The following is a 21,853-nucleotide window of genomic DNA, read 5'->3' as shown; positions in this document are numbered from 1 at the left end:
CAGATAGACCCATTCCCCTTTTTTAGCTGCTGCTACTCTCCTGCTCCTTATTAGAAGTAACACCAGGTCTTTCTGTTGTAACAATGGCAAATACAGGCTACGCCCTATTTTACCTCCATTCCAGGCACCAGGTTGCTTCCTGTTCGGTCATTTAGCAACCAGTGTCAAATATGGGCAAGCTTGCTCCATGTTTCCATCATCACTGCACCATTCGATGTTCTACCCCGCGGTGCGCACCTTGAAAAACCAAGTGTAATGCTTAAGCTCTTAAATTCAGATTCAAGATTTGTGGAAAAAACATGCATTTAAAGTACAATATACAGTGGAACATGGATAGAACACTGCGATTGGCTGTCAACCAGTTCAGGGTGTACCCCGCCTCCTGCCCGATCATAGCTGGGATAGGCTCCAGCACGCCCGCGACCCTGATGAGGAGAAGCGGCTCAGAAAATGGATGGATGGATCGATAGAACAGAGTAACACATGCGGGGCGGGTTGTCCAATACAGCCGATTGTCCGTTACATTGAAGCACTTTTTTTGAAGCCGTATTCACCCATATTACTGCGTTGTACAAAATTATTGTTTTGAAGGGTTTTTTTGTGGCCTACAACACATTCAATTGCATTTAGTTTGTCTTTGGATCAGAATGAAGTTCATTTCTTCATAATCCGCTTCCAACATTTTGAATATTTGTCTCTTATGTAAGTATTATGGTCCTGAGTGTGTCTTTGATGGACAGGCAAACAAGACCTGCCGCATTCTGCAGTACCGACTGAGGAAATCGGAGCGGCGTTCCCTTCGAGTGGCCCAAACAGGGCAAGTGGACGGTGAACTGATCCGAACCTTGGAGCAAGACGTCAAAGTAAGTCTTTGCTTCAAAGCTCTGTCGTAGTACTGGATATTAAGCTGTCATGATTGAAGAAGAAGAATCACCTTTTATTGTCATGAACATGCATGCATGCACACAAAATTCGTTCTCTGCATTTTACCCATCACAGTGAACACATACACGTTAATTGAACACACTGGAGCAGGGGGCAGCAGAATCGCCCGGGGAGCATTTCGGGTATCAGTGTCTTGCTCAAGGACACCACAGCCGTGAGTCCGGGGGATGTTGGCGGATAGTCCAGTCGGGGTTGTGAACCTTGGTCCCCCATGGTGGCAGGCGATGATCTTAACCATTGGGCCACGGCTGCCCAATGGTTAAGATCCCTCTCTTGAAAGAAAACGTTTATGGGCACATAAGAAAGAGCTACACGCTTTGTGATTAGATGTTATGATGTGGCTGTTGTTGATGTAGCTATTTTAGTTTTGTTAGGGAAAATGTACGTTTGTTCATTCTTCCCATAGCCCAATTCCTTCCATCATGGAACGTGACATTTCAACCAAAGACAGCTCCACCATCAAACTCCATCCTGACTTTACCACTGCTTTTGGTACCTTAACTAAAGATTGCCTGGTAGTAATCCAGTTCAGATCAGCAATATGAGATACCCTTCACAACCTTTAACAATGGAAGTGCACAATTAAGTATCAAGCTGAATCAAATGACCTTTTTGGCTTAAACAAGGCCTTAAAAGTTGAGTCTTGTTAACCCATGTCGCATTAGATAAAGTTTGTTAACACACTATAATGTACAACCCTAATTCCAATGAAGTTGGGACGTTCTGTTAATAAAAACAGAATACAATGATTTGTAAATCATGTTCAACCAATATTTAATTGAATACACTACAAAGACAAGATATTTAATGTTCAAACTGATAAACTTTATTTTTTTTGAGCAAATAATCATTAACTTAGAATTTTATGGCTGCAACACGGTCCAAAAAAGTTGGGACAGGGTCATGTTTACCACTGTGTTACATCACCTTTTCTTTTAACAACATTAAATAAACGTTTGGGAATTGAGGACATTAATTGTTGAAGCTTTGTAGGTGGAATTCTTTCCCATTATTGCTTGATGTACAGCTTCAGCTGTTCAACAGTTCGGGGTCGCTGTTGTCGTATTTTACGCTTCATAATGCACCACAGGAGACAGGTCTGGACTGCAGGTAGGCCAGTCTAGTACCCACACTCTTTTACTAAGAAGCCAGGCTGCCAGAATGTGGTTTGGCATTGTCTTGCTGAAATAAGCAGGGGCGTCCATGAAAAAGATGTTGCTTGGATGGCAGCATAGGCTTCTCCAAAACCTGTATGTACCTTTCAGAATTAATGCTGCCTTCACAGATGTGTGAGTTAACCATCCCATTGGCACGAACACAGCCACATACCATCACAGATGCTGGCTTTTGAACTTTGCGTCCATAACAGTCCAGATAGTTCTTTTCCTCTTTGGCCCGGAGGACACGACGTCCACAATTTCCAAAAACAATTTGAAATGTGGAATCGTCGGACCACAGATCACTTTTCCACTTTGCACCAGTCCATCTTAGATGAGCTCGGGCCCAGAGAAGCCGGCGTCGTTTCTGGGTGTTGTTGATAAATGGCTTTTGCTTTGCATAGTAGAGTTTCAAGTTGCACTTACGGATGTAGCGCCGAACTGTATTTACTGACATTGGTTTCCTGAAGTGTTCCTGAGCCCATGTGGTGATATCCTTTACATATTGATGTCGGTTCTTGATGCAGTGCCGCCTGAGGGATCGAAGGTCACATTCAATGTTGGTTTTCGGCCTTGCCGCTTACATGCAGTGATTTCTCCAGTTTCTCGGAACCTTTTGATGATATTATGGACCGTAGATATTGAAATCCCTAAATTCATTGCAATTGTACGTTGAAGAACATTGTCCTTAAACTGTTCGACTATTTTCTCACGCACTTGTTCACAAAGAGGTGGACCTCGCCCCATCTTTGCTTGTGAATGATTGCGCAATTCAGGGAAGCTCCTTTTATACCCAATCATGGCACCCACCTGTTCCCAATTAGCCTGTTCACCTGTGTGATGTTCCAAACAGGTGTTTGATGAGCATTCCTCAACTTTCTCAGTCTTTTTTGCCACCTCTCCCAGCTTTTTTGGAACGTGTTGCAGCCAAAAAATTCAAAGTTAATGATTATTTGCTAAAACCAATAAAGCTTATCAGTTTGAACATTAAATATCTTGTCTTTGTAGTGTATTCAATTAAATATAGGTTGAACATGATTTGCAAATCATTGTATTCTGTTTTCATTTATGTTTAACACAACATTCAAACTTCATTGGAATAGGGGTTGTATTTTCCTCAAATAACCTTGGTCAGGGATGACCTAGTTCTTCTACAATCTCAAGGCTGTGGTGAGGTCATGCTTCAAAACCTCCTTTGAAATTGCTTGGGTTTGATTGTCAGGCTGCCTTAGGGCAGTGAATCACGCTCTCGAGTTAAACTGACCGCAATGGCATGTGCACGCACGGGCAAACAGTTCAGGTGTGTCTGTCCGTGTTTCTGTCTGTCTTGTCACTGAAAGGTGGATAGACACTATCAGATCCCAAGGAGGACAAAGAAAGTGTTAAACCCTAAGAGTCAGTTTGTGTGAGTGTTTGTGTGGTATCACGTCATACTCCCTTGCCTTCTCTGTTTGCGGTTCAGCTGCTGTCTCACCATCTGGTTGTCCTGAAAGAAGGAAGGATGGAAAGAGGAAGTGCAAGGGATGATTATACATGTCTGGGTGTAAAATAAAAAAATAAAAAGTGAGGGGCGACTGGTAACTGTTTGAAAATTCAAATCAGCAGATCAGAGTGAGCAGTGAGGCAGGGCCAGGGTTGGGTGCGAGTAAAACGGGGACAAGACTACGGATGGAACATAATTGAAGAGAGACTGTGGAGTTGATTTGAAATAAGCTCTGACTTCAGTTTTAATTTTAAAGGTTTAAATGTAAATTGAAAGATGCTATAGAAAAAGAGTAAGGCTTGTTCATACCATGACCATGGAAATAATTTGTATTTGCTTTTTGGCTTTTCATATGCATACAACATGCATTGTAAGTCTGGAAAACATATTTTTGTAAAACTATGGCATGGGTACTTTACAAAACAGTGAATGATTCCCCCTTTCCACAATTTGCCATTGTTCTTATTGTGCCTTTCCGCACATTAATTTCTTCTGTTTGGCTGCAATGGTCATGAGGCATTATAGCGTCCCCTATGGTTTAGGTATTCACTTAAGACCCAGTGAAAATGTATACAAAATCTGAAGGCATTGTGGTGGAGTGATGTTGGGGATCTTTCTTTAATCGCATGTACATGTGGAAAGCTTTCGTCAGAGCAGCAGTTGGCTGCAGTACCAAATACATCAGGGGTGAAAATTGACACTGGTGGGAGACACAAGCTGACATGGCTGTGTGTCCCTCAACAACACATAAGTGATTGTTGCCTTGCTGCCAGGGCCAAATGCTGGCAGGGGGTCAAGTTACACTACATTGTGTTCTCTGTGTGTGTATGTGTGTGCGTGCATAGTCACTCCTGAGGTAATGTTGTCATTTGCTTTATGAGTTGATCCATTGATCCCAGCTGAACTGAAGTCTAGCACGATGTCATGCATGAGGATGACAGTGGTTTGAGGTTTGTGCAACTTTGGAGACATATTTTACCAAATATGACCTTGGTGGAATACATTTTGGGAGGTTCCACTGTATGTGGTATCTCATCGAACTGATAGAAAAACACATACAGTATTTAAGTGAAAGGTTTGTTTTTCCTATCAATTAATGTTGTTCAAATAATACACGCTAACCTCCTAGCCACTTTTGAAAGCAGAGCAAAAAAAGTGTATCTGTTGTTAATGTGGTTCTTTTTGCACATGAGTAACCATCCAGCCATTCTCTGTACCGCTTATCCTTACTAGGGTCGCGAGTGTGCTGGAGCCTATCCTATCTGACTTTGGCCGAGAGGCAAGGCACACCCTGAACTGGTCGCAGGCCAATCGCAGGGCACATATAGACAAACAACCAGTCACATTCACACTAATGTAAAATAAATATTTAGAAAATATTATATGGTGCTGTTGTCTAGTCAGCATTCCGCTTCATTGTGACAACTTGACCTTGACTTCTTGAGCTCCACAAAACTGAGCTCATCTGCTTTACCAAATTGGCTTAACTACTGCTTATGCTTGAAGGCACTGATTTGATAGCGCGCGCACACACTCTCCTCACACTCCCTCTATCTTACTGCTCATTTCTTGAGACTAGCAGACCATGAAAACTCTCATGACAGATGCAGTATGTACTGTTGACAGTCATTTTTAGTTATGACAGTTATTTTTAAATACATCACGGCTGTTTGTTTTATAATGTGTGTTAGTGTCACTACCCACGTGACTCGGCGATTGTGTTCCCAGAACAAAAACAGAATCTCCTTGAGAACGCCTGACATAATTTCCTGTCCCATTCACACACTGCTCTCCTTTCCACAGACAGCTGCACACATCTGGAGACATATACTGTATATAGATAGACACAGGATGTAGCTAGTTATGCTGCACATGATGTCAACATAGAGCAACATTTCAGAGAGTACAATTTATTTTGTTGTTTTAAGGTTCATCACGGTTTCTGTCAGAATAAGAACATTTCTTTCAATGATTTTCTGTCTATCTATTTTAGTCCATTTTAGATGGATTTACCATATACAGTTAAGTGCGTGAGAGCTATGTAATTCTATTGACTGCTGCGCAGCACAAACGGGAAGTAATGCAAAACTTCTTATTACTGCCAAATAACGAGGTTATGCTGTAAAATACTTATTTTGCAGAGTCAAAACTGAGCATTACCTCTGCCAGATGTAAAAACGTGAGGGTGAAAGGTGGTCCAGTACTGTTTTGTTCGCCATAGTTTGTTTGCAGCATAATGCAAGAAAATTACGACCAAGATCCCATTTAATGTTGGTGCAATTCTGAATAAAATTGCGAATAGCATGAGTCACCTACCTTTACCTAATCCTAAACTCTAGGAAATGATGAAAGTTCTCCCTCTGCCCCAGGATCAAAACATGGCATTTCCCCGACATCTTACATCATCGATTTGTTTTATTGCATGTAGGTGTTGTTTATGTTGCGTGGCATTTCATCTTTGTTATAAAACTGTTATAAAAGTGTAAGATAATGTTAAATAACTATAATAATAGTAGTGACAAAACAATACAATAAACATTCTTAAACATTCTTGTTGAGCTAAGTTCACAGACCTGATCGATAGCAACTCCACACAATATTCTGCTAAAAAAACAGACTGAAACAGTTCAAAACATTCTCCTCTTCCATTGAAACTAATTGATTAGTAATATCCTCCAGGATCGATCAAAGAAGTTTCCTTTGTTTGTAGGTGTAGCTGATGTTGTTGCCATTGACTCATTCACTGCCATTGACGGCTATATCATTCAAATAGCCATGTTAGAGGTCAGAGGACAAAGATTTAAAAGTTTTTCTTGATAACTCTAGAACCCCTTTACAAACCACATCTGTCATTTCAAAGTGATTATATAGCAGATATACAGCGGTTAAATCGATAAATATGATGCAGACTGCGCCTTCTGCTTTTTGCGTCCAGCGCCTTCCGGTCTTCGTCTCTTTCCGGCGCTGTGACGTCACATGAGCCAAACAGCCTGTTCATTCGGCGTTGTGTGCTATTGTTCCATGCTGTTGTTCCGGTCCTTGTGTATTTGTTGTCTCATGATTTAATGATGTCACGATGGTTTATTGTTTGGCATTTGGTTGTACAAATGGTTCAGGCAGTGGCAAGAGTTTTAATTTTTTGGCTTTCCAAGTGAAAAAGGAATACATGACCAGTGGATAGGGAAAGTCACTTGACAGGGGAAGAAACATGGCCAGCTATGGGTGCCTAGCAAGCATTCCAAACTGTGCTGATCTCTTCGAGCCGGCGTGTTTTGAGGAAGATTTAGCAGAAAGCATTGGATACAGAGGTAGAGGCTGAAACCAGCTGCGTTGCAAACTATTTTTCCTACGGCCATCGGGACCTCAACCGCCAGCAACAGAACTGAATCTCGCAGCCGCCACGGTGCAGCAGTGAAGCGGCGCAGACAAGAGGAGAGGATTTCCTTGTATATACCTACGACTCTGTTATGGTTACTATGCATTGCTAACGCTCGCCGAACAAGTCAACGAAATTGAAAAAAAACACCCTGACTCACCCCTCATTATTCTCGGGGACTTTAACAAAGCTAAACTCAACCACGAACTCCCTAAATACAAGCAGCACATCGACTGTCCTACCAGGGAAAATAATACTTTAGACCACTGCTACACTACGGTAAAAAACACATACCGTGCTATACCTCGTGCAGCCCTGGGCTCGTCTGATCACTGCTTAATTCACTTAATACCGACGTACAAGCAAGAACTTAAATGTGCGAAGCCTACAGTGAAAACAGTCAAAAAGTGGACCAATGAAGCAAAGATGGAACTTCAAAGCTGTTTAGACTGCACAGACTGGAGTGTCTTTGAAAATTCAGCTGGCAGCCTGGATGAATATACGGACACTGTCACATCCTATATCAGTTTCTGTGAAGAGGTTTGTGTACCAACAAAATCATTTCGGACATTCAACAACAACAAGCCGTGGTTCACTGCTAAACTTAAGCAGCTTCGCCAAGCTAAGGAAGATGCATATCAGAGCGGGGACATGGCCCTGTATAATCGAGCTAGAAACCAGCTTACTAAAGAAATTAACATTGCAAAGAGGATCTATGCAGCAAAGTTGGAAAAACAGTTTAGCGCGAACGACTCGAAATCAGTCTGGCGTGCATTCCAATCGCTGACTAATTACAAGCGACGATCCCCCCAAGCTGAGAACAATAGCACATTAGCCAACGACTTGAATACCTTCTATTGCAGATTTGAAAAGGACAGTTTCACTCCACACACCCACCCGGCCGCACCCGCGACCACAACCACACCTCTGACTTCTGCGTTAACCATCCATGAACAGGATGTGAGACGCATCTTCAAACAACAGAAGATTAACAAAGCAACAGGACCGGACCATGTGTCCCCATCCTGCCTCAAAGTCTGCGCGGACCAGCTCGCTCCAGTCTTCACTCAGATCTTTAACAGATCTTTGGAAATGTGCGAAGTTCCATCCTGCTTCAAACGCTCCACCATCATTCCAGTCCCCAAGAAACCTGCAATCTCTAGTCTGAATGACTACAGGCCTGTCGCTTTGACATCTGTGGTCATGAAGTCCTTTGAACGTCTCGTGCTGGACCACCTCAAGAGTGTCACAGGTCCCCTGCTGGACCCCCTGCAGTTTGCCTAACAAGCGAACAGGTCTGCGGATGATGCAGTCAACATGGGACTGCACTTCATCCTAGAACACCTCAACAGTGCAGGGACCTACGCGAGGATCCTGTTCGTGGACTTCAGCTCAGCGTTCAACACCATCATCCCTGAACTCCTTTCAACCAAGCTTCTCCAGCTCAGCGTCTCACCTGCCATCTGCCAGTGGATTTACAGCTTTCTGACGGGCAGGACACAGCAGGTCAGGCTGGGGGAGGCCACCTCATCCACACGCAGCATCAGCACTGGGGCGCCCCAAGGTTGTGTCCTCTCTCCGCTGCTCTTCTCTCTCTACACGAACGACTGCACCTCAGCGAACCCGACTGTCAAGCTCCTGAAGTTTGCAGATGACACCACTGTCATCGGCCTCATCAAGGACGGTGACGAGTCTGCATATCGACAGGAAGCGGAGCGGCTGGAGCTGTGGTGCGGGCGACACAACCTGGAGCTGAACACGCTCAAGACGGTAGAGATGATCGTGGACTTCAGGAGGCATCCTTCGCCACAGCTGCCCCTCACGTTGTCCAGCTGCCTTGTGTCAACCGTCGAGACCTTCAAGTTCCTGGGAATTACAATCTCTCAGGACCTGAAGTGGGCGAACAACATCAACTCCGTCCTCAAAAAGGCCCAGCAGAGGATGTACTTCCTGCGGCTTCTGAGAAAGCACGGCCTGCCACCGGAGCTGCTGAGACAGTTCTACACAGCGGTCATCGAATCGGTCCTGTGTTCTTCCATCACAGTCTGGTTTGGTGCTGCTACAAAAAAGGACAAACTCCGACTGCAACGGACAATCAAAACTGCTGAAAGGATTGTCGGTACCCCCCTACCCACCATTGAGGACTTGCACGCTGCCAGAACTAAGACAAGGGCGTGCAAAATCCTCTCGGACCGTCTGCACCCCGGTCACCAGCTCTTCCAGCTCCTTCCCTCAGGTAGGCGCTACCGATCAACGCAAACTAGAACTAGTAGACATTCCAACAGCTTCTTCCCTCTTGCGATCAACTTCTTAAACACCTAACCTATAATTCCATTACAACAAGCTGGAAATTTTTTGACTTGAGTTCGTTGTCACATTTCTGTGGGGCCAATTATGTATTACTCGTGCACTCACTGTAGTTGTCTCGCCATGCTGCACTATTTGCATATACTGGCCACTCATGCCAGAGTAGCATCTGCTCCATTTGCACACTGATTGAGGAGTATCTGTAACATTTGCACAACCGACATTGTCCCAGATGATCGCACTACTCGTCACTTTAAACCGCATACACTCCTTGAAGTCTCAGCGCCTTTTGCACAATGGTCATTGCAATATTAGTCGTTCGAACTGCTCTAAGTGCTAGAGGACTCTGCATCTTTTTGCACAATTGTTTTTTGTCAATGTCTTTATGTCCCCAAAGTGTTCTGTAAATTGACTGTTTGTTGTACTAGAGCGGCTCCAACTACCGGAGACAAATTCCTTGTGTGTTTTGGACATACTTGGCAAATAAAGATGATTCTGATGCACTGGGGAGTAGGAAAAAAAGACCCACCCAGTACTTTTCAGTACTGTGTACCTTTGCCTACAAGCCAACAGACTTTCTGTGCGGCGTGTTATAACGCTACTCGAGCGACACAATATATAGTAACACTGCATACTATGTAAAAGCTTGTGCCATGTCACAGAAACATATATGAAAATATAATGCGTATAGTCGTCCTTGGCGTGCAATTATTTCTAGCCAGCCATCCATCCATTGTCTGAGCCACTTCTCCTCACTAGGGTCGCGGGCGTGCTGGAGCATATCCCAGCTATCATTGGGCAGGAGGTGGGGCACACCCTGAACTGGTTTCCAGCCAATCGCAGGGCACATACAAACAAACAATCATTCACACTCACATTCACACCAACGGGCAATTTAGAGTCTCCAATTTATGCATGTTACTGGGATGTGTGAGGAAACTGGAGTGCCCGGAGAAAACCCACGCAGGCACGGGGACAACATGCAAACTCCACATAGGCGGGGCCGGGGATTGAACCCCGGTCCTCAGAACTGTGAGGCTGACGCTCTAACCAGTCGGCCACCGTGCCGCCTATTTCTAGCCATGACTGTACAAAAAAGACATGCTTTTGACATACCGTCACATCGACCCACTGGCCACTCTCTTTTTCTGTTGTACAGCTGCTACTTGGCTGTTTGTCATCGTCACTGTTAGTTTTCGACCTGATCGGCTCAAACATGGAAGGTTTGATGATGCCAAGTTCAGTTGGGTGCTCCTGTACGTAGAAATCCTCCTCCTCCTCCTCATTCCAACACGTTGCTCGCCATTTTGTATAGAGTATAGCGCGCTATGTTTGTCAATTGCAGCGTCACTTCTGGTAGCCCTTGTGGTGGATAGAGTAACCACATCCCGGTGTATTGAGCTTCGGGTATGTTCGGGGAGGGCTCTATATGCGTCATAAAACCTATTTTTTAGCTAAACTATGGTTGAAAACTTGCTGGAAGTTACATGCATGTATATCATAATGTATACACAATGCAAATATGAATTTTAACTGATCCCATAACATCTTTGTCATCTTTAACTGGGAGGGCTGGCAGTGAACGTCCATATGAGTGAGTGAATGAATGAATGGAGTCAGTTTTCTTCTTGAGTTATATACATGACATCCCAATCCACTTCCTCCTCATCTGTCTGCCTTATTTGCTTAAAAATGAACTCACTCAAAGGACCTTCTGTTATGTGTTATCTGTACATCTCGCATGCACGCATGCATGCACTCTCTCTCTCTCTCTCTCTCTCTCTCTCCCTCACACACACACACACACCTTTTATCCTGTGATACTTATCACCGTGCCTGATATCCAGTCTCTTAAGGAAACGTACTTTACCCTTCGGCGAACTCAGGGTCAGCCAAATGTCTTGAAGCACCAAACATCTCCTTACTTTAATGTCTAACACTACTGTTAGACTGGTCTTTTCTTGAAGCACGAGGACTGCAACTCTGTTAGTCGAACAATTAATTCATTAATTAAAGGCAGTTCTATCTGAACAGCTTCATCTCAAAAGGTTTTGTACTGCCTGGGTGATTGCAGGCTTACCAGTCCAGGAAGTAAAGCTTCAACATGGTGTTTGCAAGCTTACCAGTGCAGGAAGTAAAGCTTCTACATGAGTGTCATACCCCTTATCCCTCCTGACAATAGGAAATGTGGTTCATGTTGATACTAGATTTCCTCAACAGGCAGTACACAAAATTGTATTTAATTTATTCCTAGCTGCTAGCTTTGGGATGTAGCAAAACATGCAGAAGATTGTGAGTACTCATCACATTCCATCATCCCTCTGCATCCAATCCGAAGATAGATGGATCAGAGCTTGTCCTCGGAACAGCTGTCGTGCCAACGTCCCACTCTCTCTTTCACACATAATGGTTTTATATATAGATGTGCAGCAGATTAGTTGTGATGTAACATCCTCTAAATGGGTGTCGAGAGGACTTCGTGTTGGGCGGATGTCAAAAAGGAAAACTACTGTCACCACTGAACATAAACACCAGGGCTGCCTATGAAACCTGCCTGTAAAACCCTCAGTAATAATACACGTAAGATTCTTATATGTTGAAATTTACTGTGCAAATGCTAGGCAAATTTTGGTTTGTACATGCCTTGATGTGTTATAATAGCAGTTGCAATTTTGTATCAAGGAAGGTTAAGCTATTATTCTGTTTTGTGTTTTTCCAATATGGATTTTATATCTAATATAAAGTAGTGTTTCAATTGTACAATTAATCTTAAAAAAAAAAAAAAAAAGAAACTCTCATAATATAAAATGAAACTTCCAAAATCGAACACTATGCACTCCAAGATGCAGGTCAATTTTCAAATGTTTTTCCCATTGGACGCAATTATTAATTGAAGTAATTTTTTCCAAGGTCAAAGCATCGCCATCATAACACCAAATTGAATTGGGCAGGCAGTTTTAAATCAGAATCATCTTTTTTTTCGCCAAATGACTTGTACTTTGGTCCCGGATGATCAATTACTCCCGGGACCCCTGGATCGGCAATCAATCCTAGGATCCCTCCTTGTCGTCACTTTTGTGGTGGACATTCCTCTTTTGCAGAATAATTAAGACATCATTCTTGTCCTTGTGGGCTTTTATTACAAAGAGCTATTTACAGCTATTTACAAAAAGATAATGGGAGAGTGGAGAAAGTGCAAGGTAAGGGGAGGGGAGGATGGAGGACGGAAGCATTCAGCCAGCAGCAAGGCTTCTCTCTCTCCCTCTGAAGCCCGAGAGGTCAAAAACACCGTTTTAAGAAGGGAGTTCTTTTCGTAACTTTCCATGAGAGAAGATTCACACCAGCGACCCAGCCAGCTGTCGTATCTCACTTGGGAATGTCCTTGGATAAGACAAACAATGGCATGCTGCTTTTAGCAAGGCTGCACATTTATAGAAGTTACACCAGAGTTATGGAACAATAAAGGAATACACAAGAAAAGAATACATTAAACCCTATAAAGGTTAATATAAGTAATTTTGTCAATTCAATATTTAACAAAAACATGTAATTAGTTAGTCGTATTTGGTGTCACTCTTGTACTGCCACAAAAAACACTCTACAAAATATAAATACAAATTTTGATGCATATATTAATGTAAAAAATCATTCGTTTGCCATGTTGTCCTGCATGATAATCCTTGACAGAGATGCGTATAGTGAATGACTGACCATGCATTTTATTTGCATAAGAAAACGACACAAAAACTGATAACTGCCTTGAAGATTAAATGCAACTCACATTCTGGTTTACGTTCTGTTCTTTTGTATACTGTATAGCATAGCAATATTGTACTCAGTGGCCGGGACAGAGTCCTGCATGACGAAATGCAAGTCCGTGTCGAGTTCTATGGTCTTCATTATAGTTCTCCTCTTTTCCATCACAAGTTCCCTTCCGTGTTATAGCATCAGAAAAGAAAAAAAAGTAAATGAAGAAAAATAGGATTTAAAACTCCTTTAGATGCTCACTGACCTGAAGTCCCACAATATATGGTGATGGCTTTCTTGACTACAGACATGCTTCGACCTTAATGTAGGTTGAATACCAAATTGTATGACTTGAGGGGGGCGGCACGGTGGGGACTGGTTAGCACATCCGCCTCACAGTTCTTAGGTTGTGGGTTTAAATCCGGGTTTTGGCCTTCCTGTGTGGAGTTTGCCTGTTCTCCATGTGCATGCGTGTGTTTTCTTTGGGTACTCTAGTGTCCTCCCACATTCCAAAAACATGCATGGTGGCCGAGGTTAAGTCAAGGCAAGGCAAATTTATTTTTGTAGCGCATTTCATACACAAGGTAAGTGTGCTTTACATGATGAAAAGCATTTAAAAACAAAGAGCAAAAGACATTTAAAAACAAAGTACAGAAAAATAACACAAAGCTTACTAAAATTAATAAAAATGTACAGTGCAAGAAAGATCATTTTAAAAATGGAAATGCTCAAAAATGCTTAACCACAAGCATAAGAAAAAAAGAATAGTTTTTAAACCCAGATTTAAAACATTCACACTTGGGGCTGATATCATTATTATTCCATTTGTGTGCAGCATAACAGACAAATGCTCTGCTACTACTCTACATGTTCTACTGTTTGACTTGAGTCTGTAGATCTCAAGATTCCTTTAATGTATTCAAACCATTTAGTTATTTATGGACCAGTAGCAGAACTTTAAAATATATTCTATAGCTGACTGGGAGCCAGTGCGGAGACTTTAGAATTGCATTAATATGCTCTGAGCTCTTTGTTCTGGTCAGAACCCAAGCTGCAGTGTTCTGAATGAGCTGCAGCTGTTTTATGCACTTTAGGGGGAGTCCAGTCAGAAAAACATTGCAATAGTCAAGGAGATAAAAATAAATAAAAAACTTGAGGTAAAAGCATGCATTATCGTCTCTTGGTCTGCTTGGAACATAGAACCCGTTTTTTCACTCTGGATATGTTCTTTAGCTTGTAGAAGATTGATTTTATATGAATGCTAAAAGTCAGATCAGAATATATCTGCCCACCAAGGTTTCAGACTTGGTCTTTGGTTTTTGAAGAGGTGACTTCAAGTATTTACGAGCAGCAATCCTCTTTTCTTTACTGCCAAAACAGTCATCTCAGTATTGCTGTGTTTTAATTGAAGGAATGGTCAATTATGGTCCATCCAGTTATTTGTTTTAGACTGTGACCTCAATTGAACTGTAGTCATCTGGAGAAACTGCTAGATATAACTGTGTGTTATCTGCATAGTTATGATAGTTCTGAAGAATTTGACCCAAGGGTAGCAAATACAGGCTGAACAAAAGGGGTCCAAGAACTAACCCTTGAGGGACCCCATATGTCATTGCCATTCAACGGGATTGAAAACTTCCAATGGTTACGAAATAACTACAGGTAGGACCTGAACCATTTAAGGATTGTTCCATTGAGTCTTACCCATGTTTCCAACCTGTTCAACAGTATTTTGTGATCTACTGTATAAAAATGGCACTGAGATCCAACAAGATAAGACACCTTGTCTGAGTTTAACCTAATATTTAGCACTTCGATAAGAGCTATTGGTTGGTGACCAGTTCAGGGTGTGCCCCGCCTCTCGCCCGAAGATAGCTGGGATAGGCTCCAGCACGCCCACAAGCCTTGTGAGGATAAAGTGGTTCAGAAAATGGATGGATGGATGGATAAGAGCTGATTCTTTACTGTGATGAAGTCAGAAACATGATTTGTAATTGAAAAGTCTATTTAAGTTCAAGAAATTACAGAGTTGATTAAAAACCGTTTTCTCGACAAAGTTGGCCATAAAAGGGAGGTATGAGATTGGTCTGTAGTAGGGTTGGGCATCGTTTGAATTTAAGCAATTCCGGTTCTGGTTCCGGTTCAATTCCTTTCTAAACGATTCTCGATTCTGATTCTTTTCGGGGGCTGGGTCAAAAAAGTTTGCATGGTTTAAATAAAGGGTGTCCAAATGTTGAATATCCATTTTCTTAGCAGCCTGCAGCATAGACTAAAATGAACTTGAGGTTCTTTATAACCAGTATCAATATCAAACCTATGAACTAAAAGGGAATGTGTGTGGAACTAACCCAACTGACTTCATATTCATTAATTAATTTCAGTGAGAAGTTAAATATAGCATTGTTAAAATAGTTGTTTTAACTGTTTTAACTATTTTATTGTTTCACTCACCCAGTTGACTGAGAGATGACTTCACTGACAGCATTGTTAAAATAGTTATTTTTGTATTTGTATTCTGTTTCATAACGCCTGTATAATCGAGCTAGAAACCAGCTTACTAAAGAAATTAACATTGCAAAGAGGATCTATGCAGCAAAGTTGGAAAAACAGTTTAGCGCGAACGACCCTAAATCAGTCTGGCATGCATTCCAATCGCTGACTAATTACAAGGGATGATCCCCCCAAGCTGAGAACAATAGCACACTAGCCAACGACTTGAATACCTTTTACTGCAGATTTGAAAAGGACAGTTTCACACCACACACCCATCCGGCCGCACCCGCGACCACAACCACACCTCTGACTTCTGCGTTAACCATCCATGAACAGGATGTGAGACGCATCTTCAAACAACAGAAGATTAACAAAGCGGCAGGACCGGACCATGTGTCCCCATCCTGCCTCAAAGTCTGCGCGGACCAGCTCGCTCCAGTCTTCACTCAGATCTTCAACAGATCTTTGGAAATGTGCGAAGTTCCATCCTGTTTCAAACGCTCCACCATCATTCCAGTCCCCAAGAAACCTGCAATCTCTGGTCTGAATGACTATAGGCCTGTCGCTTTGACATCTGTGGTCATGAAGTCCTTTGAACGTCTTGTGCTGGACCACCTCAAGAGTGTCACAGGTCCCCTGCTGGACCCCCTGCAGTTTGCCTACCAAGCGAACAGGTCTGCGGATGATGCAGTCAACATGGGACTGCACTTCATCCTAGAACACCTCAACAGTGCAGGGACCTACGCGAGGATCCTGGTCGTGGACTTCAGCTCAGCGTTCAACACCATCATCCCTGAACTCCTTTCAACCAAGCTTCTCCAGCTCAGCGTCTCACCTGCCATCTGCCAGTGGATTTACAGCTTTCTGACGGGCAGGACACAGCAGGTCAGGCTGGGGGAGACCACCTCATCCACAAGCAGCATCAGCACTGGGGCGCCCCAAGGTTGTGTCCTCTCTCCGCTGCTCTTCTCTCTCTACACGAACGACTGCACCTCAGCGAACCCGACTGTCAAGCTCCTGAAGTTTGCAGATGACACCACTGTCATCGGCCTCATCAAGGACGGTGACGAGTCTGCGTATCGACAGGAAGCGGAGCGGCTGGAGCTGTGGTGCGGCCGACACAACCTGGAGCTGAACACACTCAAGACTGTAGAGATGATCGTGGACTTCAGGAGGCATCCTTCGCCACAGCTGCCCCTCATGTCAACCGTCGAGACCTTCAAGTTCCTGGGAATTACAATCTCTCAGGACCTGAAGTGGGCGACCAACATCAACTCCGTCCTCAAAAAGGCCCAGCAGAGGATGTACTTCCTGCGGCTTCTGAGAAAGCACTGCCTGCCACCGGAGCTGCTGAGACAGTTCTACACAGCGGTCATCGAATCAGTCCTGTGTTCTTCCATCACAGTCTGGTTTGGTGCTGCTACAAAAAAGGACAAACTCCGACTGCAGCGGACAATCAAAACTGCTGAAAGGATTGTCGGTACCCCCCTACCCACCATTGAGGACTTGCACGCTGCCAGAACTAAGACAAGGGCGTGCAAAATCCTCTCGGACCGTCTGCACCCTGGTCACCAGCTCTTCCAGCTCCTTCCCTCAGGTAGGCGCTACCGATCAACGCAAACTAGAACTAGTAGACATTCCAACAGCTTCTTCCCTCTTGCGATCAACCTCTTAAACACCTAACCTATAATTCCATTACAACAAGCTGGAAAGTTTTTGACTTGAGTTCGTTGTCACATTTCTGTGGGGCCAATTATGTATTACTCGTGCACTCACTGTAGTTGTCTCGCCATGCTGCACTATTTGCATATACTGGCCACTCATGCCAGAGTAGCATCTGCTCCATTTGCACACTGATTGAGGAGTATCTGTAACATTTTCACAACCATTATTGTCCCAGATGATCGCACTACTCGTCACTTTAAACCGCATACACTCCTTGAAGTCTCAGCGCCCTTTGCACAATGGTCATTGCACCGGACTATTGCAATATTAGTCACTCGAACTGCTCTAAGTGCTAGAGGACTCTGACAAAAAACAATTGTGCAAAAAGATGCAATGTCTTTATGTCTCCAAAGTGTTCTGTAAATTGACTGTCTGTTTTACCAGAGCGGCTCCAACTACCGGAGACAAATTCCTTGTGTGTTTTGGACATACTTGGCAAATAAAGATGATTCTGATTCTGATTCTGAAATGGTTTATATGTGCAAGTTTTAACTTAACTTCCTGTTTTAAGCTTGTAGCCTTCTATTTTGAAGGGTATGCACCTGAACTCAGCATTTTGGCACGAAAAGTAACTTCACACGGCACCAATGATTGTTTTTGATTCATTTATTATTATTTTTTTTTTTTTAATGGATGGAACCAAATGCTATAAAACGCTAATTCCTTTCCCTACCCACTGGTGAGGCACAAGGTTAGTGTTTGCAATACTGTGAGACGTTTATGTGAATTTTGTCCCAATTCATTGTGATGTAAAGTTGCTACAGTGAAGCAATGTTAAGTTTTTTTTTTGTCATCACGCTTACGTTGGTTTGAAGACTAAAATAAACGTGAAAAACCATCAGTGCAAAAATGAAAGCAAGCGTTTACCTTGTTACCTGTCTCAATGTTGGCATAGATGTATTTTATTGTTTCACTCACCCAATTGACTGACAGTTGACTTCACTGAAGCTCCGCGCGGTGTAGGCTGAGGCTCGGAGCGCGTCAGATGCTACACATTGGGAAAAACTCCTTTGCACAATATAATCTTATTCCAAGTGTTGCACTGAGGCGACTGTTCACACTTTTGCTCGCCGCCGCCGTTGGGCACAAGCACGTCAACGTGCCCGTTCTTCTTCGTTGGTTTACGGCACTTCTTCGTTGCTTTTCGCCACTTCTTCTTCACGGCTGGAGGACGAAATTTTTAAATTTTAACGGTTCCGAGAGAACCGGAACGTGAGTCCCGGTTCTAATCGATTCTCGATTCTCGATGCCCAACCCTAGTCTATAGATTGCTAAAATGGAACCCAGCGTTGTCTTTTTTTAGATGTGGCTTAACAGCAGCTACTTTAAGAGCTTTAGGAAACTCGCCTGACTGAAGTGCAGAACGGCTAGCAGAGACTTAGCAATAGTTTTGAAAAAGTCAGATGGTATTGAGTCAAGACAGATAGTTGATGGTTTCTACAGTTTTTTTTTTTGTCATGTGTGTCAAGTTCTGGCATGGTAATAGTTTTTCCTTGATGGTTTTAGGTGTTGCATTGTTTTGTAATTTTCCTGATTTGTGCCATTTGACCTGATGGATTGTATTGTTTCCACTAAAATAGTAAGCAATTTCATTGCATTTATCTGTTGTTGTGAGGAGTTCTGGAGCAATCTGATTAGGGGGGTATGTGAGCTTGTCAACCACAGCAAAGAGTGTGAGTATTGTTGAGTTTCTTACTAATGAGTTCAGAAAAAAATTTATGTCTAGCCCTGACTAACTCTTAGTTAAAATTACAAAGACTTTGTCTGTAGTGGCCATAGTCAATTTGGAGTTTAGTTCTTCTCCACTTAAACTCCCCTTCCCTACATTTTGATTTCAACGCCTTTACAATCATAGTGTCCCTCCAAGGTGTTTTAGGTCAGCTCAAGGTTGTATTGGTTTTAATAGAAGCAACAGCAACCATGACATTTGAGATTTTTCAAACTGTCCGTAGGTGTGAATGTTTGTGTGTGAATGTGAGTATGAATAGTCGTGTGTCTCTATGTGCCCTGCGATTGCCTGGTGACTGATCTAGTGTGTGTCCCGCCTCTCGCCTAAAGTCAGCTGGAATAGGATCAAGCACACCCGCGACCCTAGTATGGATAAGCAGTACAGAGAGTAGATAGATGGATGGATGACTTGATGGAATTTGCCTTTCAGTGCTATTTAGAAGTATTGATTGCGCTCCATGAATACTTGCCTTACCATGCAATTGGCTGCTAGAGTGTTATATTGCTGCGGTTCAGTGATAACTTAAAATTTGCTGTAGTTGGTTTACCGGCATAGAAAATGTTAGCATTTTTTATTTTTTATTAAAATGTGCAAAGTCATTGATGGTGTAGTGGTGCATTCACCTGGCTTGGGTGCGGGCAGCGTGGGTTCAGTTCCTATTCAGTCATGGTGTGCACGGTTGTCCGTGTCTATATGTGCCTTGCGACTCACTGGTGACCAGTTCAGGGTGAGGTCCGCCTTTATAAGTCAGCTGGGATAAGCTCCAGCACCCCGTGACCCTGTACAGGATAAGTGGAATTGAGAATGGATAGATGGATGAAATGTGCATGTCTGTTTTTGTTTAGTACATTGCAGTTGGAAGAGTCGTTGGATGATATAGAAAGAACATAATGTCTCACTAATTGTTCCATATGGAGCAAACAGCTAGTTCTGGTTTGAACTACAAACAACTTTACAGTATTTATAGCACAAAAACAACTGATGCAATATGTGGCTCCTGCTGGAAACAGATACACAAACTGAAACCAAGAGAAAATATGAACGCCGCCAGACCATAGAAAACCAAACATATCCATCCGTCATTATCATCCTCCAAGCTGTCATTATTTCACATGGATCATGAATGTTTCATCATCTTAAGGGGCGAGGCCTACACAAAAGACTTTTTTTTGTGGTAGAATTATTGTTGTTTGGGGTTTTTTGTCAGCTCGATCTATTTTCCTCCATGCAATGCTCCAAGCCAATTTTTTTTTTTTTTTTTTTTTTTTTTTTTTATACACAACTTGCTATCCATTCCCATCCTCCAAGACCCAAAAAACAACCGACGCAATTCTTGACAGACAGACAGTCACACACGCACACAGAAGTTGCTAGAAAGATGATGGTTAAGCAAACACAAATGCTTACTTCGTGTGTGTGTGTGTGTGTTTGTGCGTGCGTGCGTGTGTGTGTGTGTGTCGTGTGTGTGTCCGGGGGGTCGACAAAGAAACAAGACTTGTTTGTTGGACACACACAACTAACTCACTGCCACATAGTGTAGAGTGGACTACAAGATGTCTAACTGCCATTCGTTGCCTGATATAGCCCTGTGGCATGCACACACACACACACACACACACACACACACACACACACACACACACACACACAGACAGTACTAAATTCAACGTGCTCCTCACCAGGAGCCTTAGTGAAGGCAAATTAAATCCTATAGGGAATCTTCAATGGATGTAAATTCCATCACGTTCACTTGAACATAGAGAAACATAACAGCATTTACAGAATACAATGATTTGCAAATCATGTTCAACCTATATTTAATTGAATACACTACAAAGACAAGATATTTAATGTTCAAACTGATAAACTTTATTGTTTTTAGCAAATAATCATTAACTTAAAATTTTATGGCTGCAACACATTCCAAAAAAGCTGGGACAGGGTCATGTTTACCACTGTGTTACATCACCTTTTCTTTTAACAATATTCAATAAACGTTTGGGAACTCAGCAGCTCCGGTGGCAGGCCGTGCTTTCTCAGAAGCCGCAGGAAGTACATCCTCTGCTGGGCCTTTTTGAGGACGGAGTTGATGTTGGTCGCCCACTTCAGGTCCTCAGAGATTGTAATTCCCAGGAACTTGAAGGTCTCGACGGTTGACACAAGGCAGCTGGACAACGTGAGGGGCAGCTGTGGCGAAGGATGCCTCCTGAAGTCCACGATCATCTCTACAGTCTTGAGCGTGTTCAGCTCCAGGTTGTGTCAGCCGCACCACAGCTCCAGCCGCTCCGCTTCCTGTCGATATGCAGACTCGTCACCGTCCTTGATCAGGCCGATGACAGTGGTGTCATCTGCAAACTTCAGGAGTTTGACAGTCTGGTTTGCTGAGGTGCAATCGTTCGTGTAGAGCGAGAAGAGCAGCGGAGAGAGGACACAACCTTAGGGCGCCCCAGTGCTGATGCTCCGTGTGGATGAGGTGTCCTCCCCCAGCCTGACCTGCTCTGTCTTGCCCGTCAGAAAGCTTTAAATCCACTGGCAGATGGCAGGTGAGACGCTGAGCTGGAGAAGCTTGGTTGAAAGGAGTTTAGGGATGATGGTGTTGAACGCTGAGCTGAAGTCCACGAACAGGATCCTCGCATAGGTCCCTGCACTGTTGAGGTGTTCTAGGATGAAGTGCAGTCCTATGTTGACTGCATCATCCGCAGACCTGTTCGCTTGGTAGGCAAAATGCAGGGGGTCCAGCAAGGGACCTGTGACACTCTTGAGGTGGTCCAGCACGAGACGTTCAAAGGACTTCATGACCACAGATGTCAAAGCGACAGGCCTGTAGTCATTCAGACCAGAGATTGCAGGTTTCTTGGGGACTGGGATGATGGTGGAGCGTTTGAAACAGG

General features: G+C 43.3%; 1 protein-coding gene across 1 annotated transcript in view; it reads left to right on the top strand.

The window, feature by feature from the left end:
• The window catches only part of LOC133404262 (protein SOGA1-like), a 96,952-nt gene that overhangs the window by 9,385 nt on the left and 65,714 nt on the right, over nt 1–21,853 (top strand). The window contains 1 exon segment of the mRNA XM_061679996.1: nt 741–863. Within this exon segment, the coding sequence (XP_061535980.1) occupies nt 741–863 (123 nt within the window).

This window comes from Phycodurus eques, chromosome 1, assembly GCF_024500275.1.
Source record: "Phycodurus eques isolate BA_2022a chromosome 1, UOR_Pequ_1.1, whole genome shotgun sequence".
Taxonomy (NCBI): domain Eukaryota; kingdom Metazoa; phylum Chordata; class Actinopteri; order Syngnathiformes; family Syngnathidae; genus Phycodurus; species Phycodurus eques.
Note: the sequence above shows the minus strand (reverse complement) of the source record. Positions and strands in the feature narration are given on the sequence as shown.